The following is a 12,346-nucleotide window of genomic DNA, read 5'->3' as shown; positions in this document are numbered from 1 at the left end:
CTAACATGAGATTCATGTGAAATTTGTATATCAAAATTTATCTAAGATCTTAGAATAAGATCTACTATTAAGATTTGCGATTCTACATGACTTGTAGGGTTCACTAAATAGTGATTTACGATTCTCATGTTAAAAATACTTTTACTACATTTATTATATATATATTTCTCTACTTTTTTTTGGTGATAAATGTATTTTAGTTAAAAAAGTAGGAGACTAAATAAAAATTAACCCGTGACTAAAAAAGAGTAGAAAATTATGTTATTTTTAAGACTTAAATATATTTTTATATTTGTAATATATTCTATTTTAAGTTTATTATCTAATTTGATTTTTTTTAAATTTTATTATCTAAATTTTTTATGTGTATTTTTAGTATTTGTTATCATTTAAAATCCATAAATATTACATCATCACTTAATGGATCAAGACCCATCACAAATACTAAAATTAAACATAATTTTATTTTGAATAGAAAAACAAAAAAAATGCGAAATTTAAACAAGGAAATCAAAATTTACAAGTATGAAAAATATATTTATTTAAGCTTAACTTTTAAAACAAAAAAAATAAAAATATTGTTAAAAAAAACCGACACGAATGGATGGTGCAACTGGTAGCTATATATACTTGGTCACGCTTAAAAAACAAAGGCAACATCCATCCCCTGCATTCCTATAGTAGTATATAGTGCTGATAACTTACACTTATCTCCCAACAAGTCACAGGCAGCACGGTAGCTAACGATGTATAGATAATAAGAGAAATGGATGTTAATAAGGTGAAGAAAGCACGGTCCATAGTGCTGGATTGTGAAGAAGAAATCAGAAAAGGTCCATGGAGCGTTGAAGAGGACACCATTCTCCAAAATCACGTCGCCACCCACGGCGACGGTCGCTGGAATTCCCTCGCACGCTCTGCAGGCACTTATTTTGCCAAAACAAAAATTCTCTTCGATCTCCTGCATATTTAAAAAATAAATAGAAAATCATTTAGTTAACGCCATTCTTTTTTCAATTCTAATAATATGTGCAGGCCTGAAAAGATCGGGGAAAAGTTGCAGGTTAAGATGGCTAAACTACTTGCGTCCCGATGTTCGTCGCGGAAATATAACACTCCAAGAACAGATAACTATTCTGGAGCTCCACTCTCGCTGGGGCAATAGGTAATTATTAATTAATTTGAACATGTTTGTGAGTTAGTGGAATAAATTAATCCGCATAATCGACCACGTACGTTAATAAGAATGATGTTATAGGTGGTCGAAAATTGCTCGGCATCTTCCGGGTAGAACAGACAACGAAATAAAGAATTATTGGAGGACCCGAGTGATTAAGCAAGCAAGGAATCTCAATTGTGACGTGGACAGTAAACAGTTCCAAGATGCTTTGCGTTGCGTGTGGATGCCCCGTTTGATAGAGCGGATTCAGCCACCATTACCAATACCATCGGAATTAACTCACGGCCCGGCCCATATTGCCACCTCGCAACTTGGCCCAAACCCAACCGCTCAGGCCCAACATGAGTTTCATGGTTCCTTGGAGTTAAACGCTCCTTTAGATTCTGAACATCATGTTTGGGGTGCATGCCACTGTTTCAATGGGAATAGCACGTTACCTTTAGGTGGTGGGGACTTGATGGAAAGTTTGTGGGATGATTTGGAAATTAAACACAATTTCCTTGCGTGACGCAGCACAAAAACAAAGCCAAATAAAGCAGAGCAAGTGTGTGCTAATTTGGTGACTTTGATGAGCAAAGATTGTAAGTAAAATCGCATCAGTCATAAGGGACAGGTCAATGAGTTTGTCCTAGAGTTGCTTCTACTTTAAAAAGATGCATGCGCTTTGTCTTTTACTTTATTAACCAATAAAAGTAAGCTTCTTTATGATTATTAGCTTTGGTATGTGCTCTCTTCAGAGAGGCGAGTGGCTTGCTTTTACGTTTTATTTTCTTTGGTATGGAGTGGAATGGTACGAGGGCAATTAACCTGGATTATTACAATTCTCTCTCTCTATATATATATATCCATCCATGTGTGTATTAGTTATTATTCGGCTGAATAAGCATTAACCCATAGAGTTACATAAACGAAGAACATTCGAGCCAGATTCGAAAATTGAAGATTATTTTTTCTCTATCAAGTTTTCATGAGGTATCTTCAAAGATTTCGACACTCAAATCAGTGTTTACTAGACCCAACCCCTACCACAAGCTTGGTGAAAGATGTGGATCACCTCGACTACAACTCTCAGTTGCTTTTACGCTTGTACAAGAAGAGTTTATGTAAATGAAGCAAGAATTATGTGTTCCATGTAAGAAGTTATTACACGGGTCCCGTTCGATATGTCAAAAGCATAGACGATAATATGTTGTATTTGGAAAAGTTGACCTTTTATTTTTTCTTCTTTTAAACATTGTTTCTGTTTCTGTGCTTAGATTGATATTCAGCACGAGTGACACGGCTGGTGAATGGCCTCCACATATCTCACTTTTGAGTGGTACTGTATTTGAAATTAAAGTCGTTTAAGTAAACTAAAAAAAAGAAAAAAAAACATCCAATCTTAATTCACGATAAAAACAATTATTTATTTATTTATTAACTTATATAAACTATTTTAATTGATTAATAATTGAAATGACAGAACATAACATGTATACATTGAAATGATAACAAGTGTTTTATTTTACTTAATTAACATTATTTGACAACTAGTACGATACTCGTGTATGTTGTAAAGAAACTTGACAATAAATTATATATATGTTGAATTTAATATCTATAGTATAATATTTGCAAAAAGACAAATTTTGAACTTCAAAATATCAATCAGTGTAGCATAATGGCAGGCGAAAATGAGTATATGTAGCAGCACATCCATTGTATAAAACTTGATGTGAAGCAAAAACAAAATCAAGCATATCTTCTTGATCAATCAGTGTAGTACATGTGTGGACAGCAAATAAATTGCAAGATAATTAATTATTTATGGAAGATTGTAAATGAAGTTGCATTAACCAATTTTTTTAAGAGATGTATGTGGTTTAAAAGTAAGTAAACTATGAAATACATATTCAATATGTTGAAGTCGTTGTTATATATGTTATTTATATTGTTAAGTATATTATTTAAAGTAAAAAATTGAAACTAACATATAAAAATACATTCATGATACACATATTGAATAGCAAATGTATTCATGTTTGAAATGATAACACGTGTTTCATTTCACGTAATATTATTTGACAATTTTTAAATAAAACTAGGTATGGGCCCGTGCAAAGGCACAATGAATGTAAGAAACAATAAAAAAAAAAAATCACAGAAAAAAAAGAGAGAAAGAGGGAGGGTGTACCCTGTAACTAGCAATTGAGTAACACTTGATAATAAAATGTAATAATGGCAAGTGGATGAATAAATTGGAGGCTGAACAGATTTATTGATGGCATATAACTTTTAGGCTCCTCCAACTTTTTGCTACAAAAATTGAGTGGAATAAAGATAAGGGTCCAATGATGTTTGGTATGAAAGGTTAATACACGAATCTTGTATACGAAGACACCCCCAGGTGATTTCCATCAATTCCCTAATTGTATCCATTTGTTAAATTATTCAATTAACCAATCAAAATAACACAAATGGGATTCATAGTATTTTCACTAAAAAATATTCTTACCAAACAGCATTAATCTAAAAAAAGATCATTTAATTGTAACTACAGAATAAACAAAAGGTAAGAATAGAATTGGTAAACGGATAAGCTTAAGCTGCTTGAGATTTGTTAGAAGTGACCCATATTTTAACGAATTGAGCTAGACTACGGAAAAATTAATTTTATTTTCTTAATTTATGCTTTATATTGATTATTACAAATATTTATTTAATTATTAACTTACATGAACTATTTTAAGTTCATTTTATCATTTTCTATTTAGTCTGTCATATCCTCCTCATTTTCACATCTTTTTGTAAATAATAAATTTTTAATATATAATAAAAAATAAAAATGTGGACAGGCATGTACCTGTTTTTCCACTAGTTTAATTTTTAAAAAATGGATAGAGCAACAAAAATAGTTAAATATCAAAATTGGGCACCAATTCTAACAAACAGAACACGATCGTAACGCAAGCTGATTGTAATTTGAGCATTGCTATTTGTTATTACTAGAATTACTATTGGCACTATCCACGCCTTAGCAAATGACCATTTTATACTCAGTGAGTTTTTCTACATCTTAAATCCTTCTCCCTTCCTCTTTCACTTCTCTATCATGACAATCCCACCATTTTCCTTCCTCTCAAACTATTTTATTTCACTCCATTTTTAATTGTAATAAAATGAATTATGATACAAATTAACATAAATTGGTTTGATTAAGGTAATTGTTATAATAATAATTATGGTTATACTTATAAATGGTAACTTCTATCCTATTAATTCAATTTTTAAAAAAATGGTTACTATTAAAAATGGTAAATTATATCACAATTAATTTTATTGCTTTGAAAAAAGTAACTTGCAATTAAAACTAATTAAAATGAGGTGTAAAAAAAATACAATGGAAACATAATTTTGTTGTGTATTTTTTACTAAATACATAATAAAATCATGTTTCTATTGTATTTTTTTTACACCTCCTTTTATACAACAAAATCATGATTTTATTGTTGAACAATTCAATAGAATTAAGATTTTTTTGTGTATTTTTTTTTAAACCCCTTTTACACAAAGAAAACATGATTTTGTTTGTGTTGTTTAGGGACAAAACAATATATAACGAAATCATGATTTTATTGTTGAACACAACTAAATTTTGATTCCTCTGCATATAATACACAATGGAACTATATTTTACTGTAAAGAGCAGTTATGGAAATAAAAAAGAAACTACCCACGGGGTAGTGCCAATAGCAAGAGTTGGTGGTGGGAATGATAGTTCCTTTGTAATTTCTGGTGTCGTTTTTCTTTTGTTCAACTAAAAAGTAAAAAAAAAAAACAAGGGATTGTAGCCAGCCCAGCCCACTAGTCTCTCTAATCGAGGTTTCATTTGTTTTAAAACGACGGCGTCTGGTCCATTGTTCTCGCCTTATCAGAAACCCTAGTATGCTTCCTATAAATTAAGAACGCGAGATCCATCCTTAACAGTCACAGCAACATTCTGCATCTGGGCAACCGGCGACGCTACCTTATCGCGTTACATTTTCTTTCCGTTCTGTTTCTTATTAACGTCTTAGGTTTGGGTTCATCACACATACATACATATATATATACATACATATATATATACATACATACATATATATATGTATTATTTTTCCTTATTATATTTTTGTGTGATGAATTTTAGCTATGGATCGTATAAGATCACGGTGATGACTCCATAAAATTCAAGCTCAACAGACCGGAATGCAGAGCTTTCTCTCTTTGTGGAGATTGCCATGCGTGTCGATTACCCCGCTGAACTGAGTGATCTCTTCCATTTTTAGTTTTCTTATTTCTTTGATTATTACTCGCTTCGTTGAAATGTTTGTTTTTCTGTTGTTTTTTTTTCAATGTTGCAATTGTTAGTATGTTTTGTGTGTGGGGAAAGAGTCATCGCAATGAGGATACAAAAGCTCCCTCTTCTGATTTAGAGTTGAGGAAAATTGCTGGCAGAATCGAACCATAAAATCTTAGTCATCACTGAGTGATCTCTTTCCCCCTTAAATTTTGCCTTTTTCTCTTATACTGATCATCATTGTACCTATTTTTTTTTCTCTTAATCTAATTCGGTTTATGAATTATTATTACGTTCTGTTTTGATACCGTTGAGGTCAGTGATGAATTCAATTTGCCTACATTGGCTGAGTGAGTATCTGGTTTTATTATTTTATGATGTGTCTTGTCAGTCTGAGACCACTGAATGTGTATTTTGATTTTTGCGAAACACAAATGGATTTTTAATTTTGGATCTTGTGGAAGATGCTTTTTACATTATCTGATTAAGACTGAAATTGAGGGAAGAAACTAGACGAATAAAATTTAAAGATTTATGAAAGTGTATATAAACAATGAAAGAGGCGTTCAATTATTTGTGCTTGTTCACTGCATTTAAATATACTGGATTCAGTTTAACAATTTGTATTACTGGATTTAGTTTATGCGGTTTAAAATTTTGCAGCTGTTAAGTTAGATCTAGTGATTGAATTTTGTTAGTTGTTAATGGGTTCTGTTATAGAGCAGACCATGTGAATGACTGTAGATTAGTCTTTTGTTTATGGTATATGGAGCATAACCAGTAGTGGATCTTCCCACCCTTTGTCACAAGGGTGAACTCAATTGTATTCGTTCGTCCACGGTGTTGATCTTGGATCGTTAGCTTTGAGAACCGTTTGTTGAACTTTGTTCTTAAAACAAAATATTTTTGTTGTATAAGAATAACGGCGATGCAGAACAAATTTGGGGCAGATGAAGATCCTAAGTAATTGTCAACTTATCAATCGGATGAAATAAAACCCAAATAATACAAAATCAAAACACAATCAATAATCAAACAATAAAATTCTCAAATCAATGCTTCCGCCATGCAAGTTCTTCTATTATGCCAGATCAACAATTACCCTTGTTCTTCTCTATCATGTATGCCTCCTCTCATTCCTCATTCCGAGTGGAAGAAATTTGGTCATTCGTTCCTCCTCTGCTTTCACTTTGCCCTGCTCCCTCTGAGTTTTGGTCAGCCTCCATTGCCAGCGACAAAAAGCCTCGTAGAGATTAAGATGAGAGTAAATTACACATGCTTCCTTGGGGTATTAGTAAAATACACACTTGTTTTTGTCGCTAAAAAAACTGATTTAGTAGATAAAGGAGGTTCATGTTTAGGGAGATTAAAGTAATATGAATAAGAAAGCTCTAGCCGAAGTTAATTTGTGAGAGTGATATTGACTTGTTCTTTAAAAAATAATTTTTAATTTTTAATTTATTGTCAATCCAAAATTAACACATATATACTTGGACGAAAATTTTGTTTATTTTGCATTTTTTTCATTTCAAAATTAAAATCGAACCCGATAATTCTAAAGGAATAAAATTTTCCTTCTCCTTTTATACATTAAGCATGCAAGTTCATATTAGAATTTGAACATATATTTTTACAACTTTGTATCAAACATATATTTGATTCCAAAGGAATAAGTAGAGGGACAAATCTATTCCGCAATTTTTACATCTTCTCTTGAGAGTTGAGATCAATTTTTGGGTCTTGAAAGAATAGATAGTTTCTTAAAAGAAAAAACGTGTCATTGTTCCTTTCCCTACTTTGTTGTTTATTTTATCTTAAATATTCTAGTTGACTTTATTTTGTTGATCTTTTATTTCACTGCCAAGTCTCCCACAAAAGACTTGGTTATGTTACTAATAAGGAATATTTTTACGAGGTGATACGTCAGTTATAAGTGTTAAAGTTTCAACTACTAAGTATAAACATTTTTATATAGCTAATCAAACAACAATAACTTTTAATAATTATTTTAAGTTAACAATTTAAAATAATGATGTTTAATTTTTTGGTAAAGTATGTTTGAAGTACCGTAAAATTTGAAAAATATTATTATGGTTTTCATTAAATTTTTTGTATTAATTTATTTCTTATAAAAATAAAACATTTTTGATAATTTTTAATTATAATTTTGTTAGACAATTTTTATTTTATTTTTTAATTATAAAGTATGTTTGAATTTAATTTTTTTATTTTATTTTTTCAAGTGCATCTAGAAAACACAAAAACACACCATTATTTCTTCTTCTCCCTTAATCACAAAGTGTGAGAAAATTGTCCATAAAGTGACATTATAATATTTGGGGGGCTTTAGTAACAAAAAATTGTTTAATTCATTATTTTAAAAGAATTTTAATTACCACAAATTATTTAATTTATTTGTAATCAAATTACATATTTATCTTTTATCTACATTAGATTATCATATAATGGAGTTATCACTTTAAGACTATAAAATATGTTTTATTTTTACAGAAATCAAATTAATACAAAAATTTTATAAGAATTAAAATAATATTTTTCAAATTTGACAAGAATCTAAATATACCCAAAATTAAACATTATTATGTTTAACTTATAATAATTATTTAAAAGTTATTCTTAATTGATTTAAGATATAAAAATGTTTATAGTTAGTGGGTAAAACTTTAACTAACCATCTTTTGGGGGAGATTTGGTAGTGATATGTCAACTATAAGAGTTAAAGTTTCATCTACTAAGTATAAACATTTTTATATTGCTAATCAATTAAGAATAACTTTTAAATAATTATTATAAGTTAAACATAATAATGTTTAATTTTTTTATTATCAGTTATTTTGATTAAATTGTAACTATAAAAAATTCAAAATAGACACGAGTGAAAAATTGCTACATTGTCTTTTATTATTTGATAAATAGAAAGTTTCAGAAAAGTATTTATTATTAAGTTTGTGTAAACTAAAGATAAAATCTATTACTAGAAGGAAGATTAAGTAAACATTAATTTAATATTCTATTTTTTAAATCGAACTTTCTTTATTAATATTAACTTATTTTTCTTCTCATGTATATGTATACGAAGGATCTTGAGGGAGGAGGGGGCGGGAGCAAGGCCCCTAGGAATTTTTTTCTAAAAGTAAAAAATATTTAACAAAATTACATATTAAGGTTTAAATTCAGAACCACTAACTAATTGAAACAATTATGCATCATCAGTACTGTATTCATACGTTTAGTGGTGGAAAAAAATCTAATAATATTTAACGGTTTTATTAGAACTAATTCTCAGGGTTGATGTTAAGGATATAAGAAAGGAGTATTTTGATTAAAAAGGAAGTATTTATCATACAAAAATTATTCATTTATTTTTAATAAAAAATACTTCCACTTTTATACTAACATAAGTTGATGTTAATTAAATTGAATATTTTCGTACAAAAAAAAAAGATTTTTTTGACACAACCAACGTTTTGCAAAATCGCGTAGAATGTGTCAAAATATAGTAATAAATAGAAATTATGGTCGCAATAAAGTTGGGCAGATACAAGACCCCTCCGTTTTTTTTTTCCAGAATGCTGACCAAAAGTCGCCGCAAACCCACTGTGTATTTGACTCTGTGTGGTCAAATCAAAGGAGTATATATTAAGGTGCACTTGTCCTATAAACGTGTTAAGAAGTCAAAGAGTCAACGCTTAACCTCAGATCAAAGTTTAAAAGACAGGAAAAGCTAAGGAATAAAAACTAGTTTAATATCTAATAATCGATTAACAAGTCATAGTTGCAGAACTATTTGGCAGCCCACCAAAATTGTTTTGGTATAGAAAATTACTTCTACCCAAAAGTGCAAATCCTCCTAAATCCAACGACGGATGAGTTTGATCCTCAAATCTATTTATATAATCACCTTCATTAGTATGATCTTACTTATAACAGAATTAGCCAAACCATATCTCAACCAAAACTATTACCTCTCTCTCTTTTCTCTCTAACAAACACTCCATAAACGGAAAAGAAAAGCCACACAACAATTAATTAAGTTGTTAAATTTTTGTGAGATGGAGAGGAGTTTATCAGGAAGTAGTGAAGAGGAGATGTCAATAACGAAAGGTCCATGGACAGAGGAAGAGGATTCTGTTCTCTTCAATTACATCACTGTCCATGGGGAAGGTCACTGGAACTCTGTCGCTCGCTACACAGGCAAGCAAAACAACATATATTTATATTTATGTGTTTATATATATATATATAGCTGATTAAATTAAGTCTTATGATTATCTTAATCCTAGTTACTCACACTGATCACGTTTTCAACTACAGGTCTAAAACGAACAGGCAAAAGCTGCAGATTAAGATGGTTAAACTACTTGCGTCCAAATGTTCGACGTGGGAACATAACCCTCGAAGAACAGCTCTTGATTCTTGACCTCCATTCCCGTTGGGGCAACAGGTATTATCATTTATGTTTATTATTCATTAAATTTTTTAGGTTAAAATATTCCTTGGTTCATGTAATTTTTCTTATTTTTAGTCTCTTGTACAAGAAAATTGTAAATTTTAATCCCTTCACATGCATCCATGTTTGCTAAAGTTTTGGTTCGCGTCACTACTAACATATATGGAAGACTTTTTAGGTTTTAGTAGTATAAAGCAGCCACAAACACTTTCTCCAATTAATATAAGCCGCTAAAAAAATGTTGTACATACATTAAAACTGAAAAATGTTTGAGAAACACTCAATATACCATCATATACTTAATGAGAAAAATATAGATAGGAGGTAAATAAAATCTGATTAATAATTATTTTTATCAAGAAGCAAACTCAAATATTATTCAAATGATTCAACCTTAATTTCAACAGCACATGAATTACTTATGCTGAATCCCCTAATTAGGTGGTGATTTCCTGCACAGAACTGAAACTTAAGATGAAGCAAGCAAATAGCAGTTTGACCAATTTTTAATCTGTTAGTGATAGAACTTGGTAATTGAAGTGATGTTGTGTTATTTGTTTTATAAAATGAAGGTGGTCGAAAATAGCTGAACATTTACCAGGAAGAACAGACAACGAGATAAAGAACTATTGGAGAACGAGAGTGGTAAAGCAGGCTAAGCAACTAAAGTGTGAGGTGAACAGCAAGCAATTCAGGGACACGTTGCGTTTTGTGTGGATGCCACGTATGTTAGAGCGGATCCAAGCTCAGGCCTCATCATCATCATCATCATCATCAGGCCAAGCCCACCAAACCACGTTAATCTCCAACGCTCAAGCACACAGTGACCCTTGCGGAGTCATGACGACCAACCCAAGTTTGTTGTCGGAGGTGTCATCATCAGCCCTTGATGCCCACGCGCCTTCTCTCTATGACTCTAGTGCGTCTTACAATCTAATGGGTGGTGGTAGTTCCTCATCGTATAGTGCAGAATATTGCTACTACTCGGACATAGCAGGAAATGGTTTTGGTGGTTCGGACTTGTGGACGGATGAAAATATTTGCTTTCTGCAACAGCTGCTCGCTGATCATGACTTGTCGTGAAACATGCATCTTTGTTTTAAACTTAGGTGAAATTAATTTGCATCTATCAAGTATCAACGTAACTATTATTATGTATACTTCAATTAATTTCAAGAGAACTGCTATTTGTTGTAAATTTAATTTAGCCTGATTTCTAAGAGATAATGATGAGTATTTTAATTTCCCAGAAGACGATTTTGTTCACAACAAATAGAATTAATAATAGAGTAATAAAATGTGATTCGAAAAAATCATACAAATGCATGAGTGTAAGTTTTTGACAGAAATAACATGTGATGAGTTGTATTTGGCTGGAAAAAAACAGCTTATAAATATAAAAAAAAAATTATCAATGAAAATCGATTTATCTCTGTTGCAGTTTCATGCTCGTGTAGTTTAGCATTTTTCCTAATTTTTATCATAAATTTTACGCTACAAAATGTGAAAGAGAGAGATGAGTTCATGATTCTAGAAGAATGCTAATGGAGCCTACTACACGATATATAAGTTTTGCTAATTCTGAGAGATGAAAAGTTGGGTTTGATTATTATTGCGAATGGAAAATTAATCTGGAAACTAGTTTTCTGGGAGTGGCTTGCAAGTCACGGTCTTTTACACTTGTGTTATCTAGAAGAGAAGAACGAAAACGTGACAGAGGTTTGACATTAATGAATTAAGACTAGGAGATATTCAGTATAATATGATTCAAATTGGATGACTTTGTTGTTGGAGCTGAGGCACTAACAGCAGCAACCTTTGAAACTAAAACTTTTTAGTTCTTCGTTTTGAGATGTTCACATGTAACTGGACAGTCAACTTTCTTTTATTTTTCTGTCCCATGCATGGTCACAGCACAGCTGACCCAAAATCCCGATTAATAGTAATTGCTGCAGATCTTACAAATAGGCCCAGATCTACACACTCTAATCTATTTGGTCCAACTCAAGGTCGTACACCAAGGAACATAACACCGTTAATCGTCATAAAACCTGTTGTTAATTGTTAAGTAAGTTGCATCTTTTTTTTTTTTTAATCGACATGACATTTTCTTATTGAGGAGATTTTGGTCTGTGAGATGCATGCAGTGGCATGACCTATTTTCTTCTTCTTTATAGAACACATGCATCAGTGGCTGCAGTGGCATGACTGGATCTTCTGAAACAAGTATTTTAACAACCTTAACCTTATAGAACAACTAATAAATGTAGAGGATCTGATATAGATTTTTTTTGTGTGTCTGTGTGCACTGTGTTGATAAATAATATAATTTGCGGATGGATGGGTTTGAGAATAATTTAAATCGGGATTTAGGATT

At 31.1% G+C, this 12,346-nt stretch overlaps 2 protein-coding genes, 1 long non-coding RNA gene and 2 other non-coding genes across 5 annotated transcripts; all 5 read left to right on the top strand.

The window, feature by feature from the left end:
• Positions 1-436: 436 nt before the first annotated feature.
• Positions 437-2,412, top strand: LOC100777760 (transcription factor MYB2). The gene is made up of 3 exons (XM_003553626.5): positions 437-923; positions 1,036-1,165; positions 1,259-2,412. The coding sequence occupies exons 1-3, from the start codon at positions 767-769 to the stop codon at positions 1,686-1,688; spliced, it is 717 nt and encodes a 238-aa protein (XP_003553674.1). The 5' UTR covers positions 437-766; the 3' UTR covers positions 1,689-2,412.
• Positions 2,413-5,098: 2,686 nt separating this feature from the next.
• Positions 5,099-5,472, top strand: LOC106797203 (uncharacterized). Its single transcript, XR_001386372.3, has 2 exons — positions 5,099-5,235; positions 5,349-5,472. It is a non-coding gene; the product is annotated as an uncharacterized lncRNA (long non-coding RNA).
• Positions 5,364-5,473, top strand: LOC113000604 (small nucleolar RNA Z107/R87). The gene has a single exon (XR_003265936.1). It is a non-coding gene; the product is annotated as a small nucleolar RNA Z107/R87 (small nucleolar RNA).
• Positions 5,474-5,591: 118 nt separating this feature from the next.
• On the top strand, positions 5,592-5,691 carry LOC113000507 (small nucleolar RNA R30/Z108). The gene has a single exon (XR_003265841.1). It is a non-coding gene; the product is annotated as a small nucleolar RNA R30/Z108 (small nucleolar RNA).
• A 3,880-nt stretch (positions 5,692-9,571) lies between these two features.
• LOC100819467 (uncharacterized) lies at positions 9,572-11,052 on the top strand. The gene is given in 3 exon segments (NM_001254995.1): positions 9,572-9,713; positions 9,834-9,963; positions 10,542-11,052. Coding segments are annotated over 3 exon segments (783 nt in total).
• Positions 11,053-12,346: the final 1,294 nt, after the last annotated feature.

Source organism: Glycine max, chromosome 19 (assembly GCF_000004515.6).
Source record: "Glycine max cultivar Williams 82 chromosome 19, Glycine_max_v4.0, whole genome shotgun sequence".
Classification (NCBI taxonomy): Eukaryota; Viridiplantae; Streptophyta; class Magnoliopsida; order Fabales; family Fabaceae; genus Glycine; species Glycine max.
This window is presented reverse-complemented; position numbering and strand designations above follow the sequence as displayed.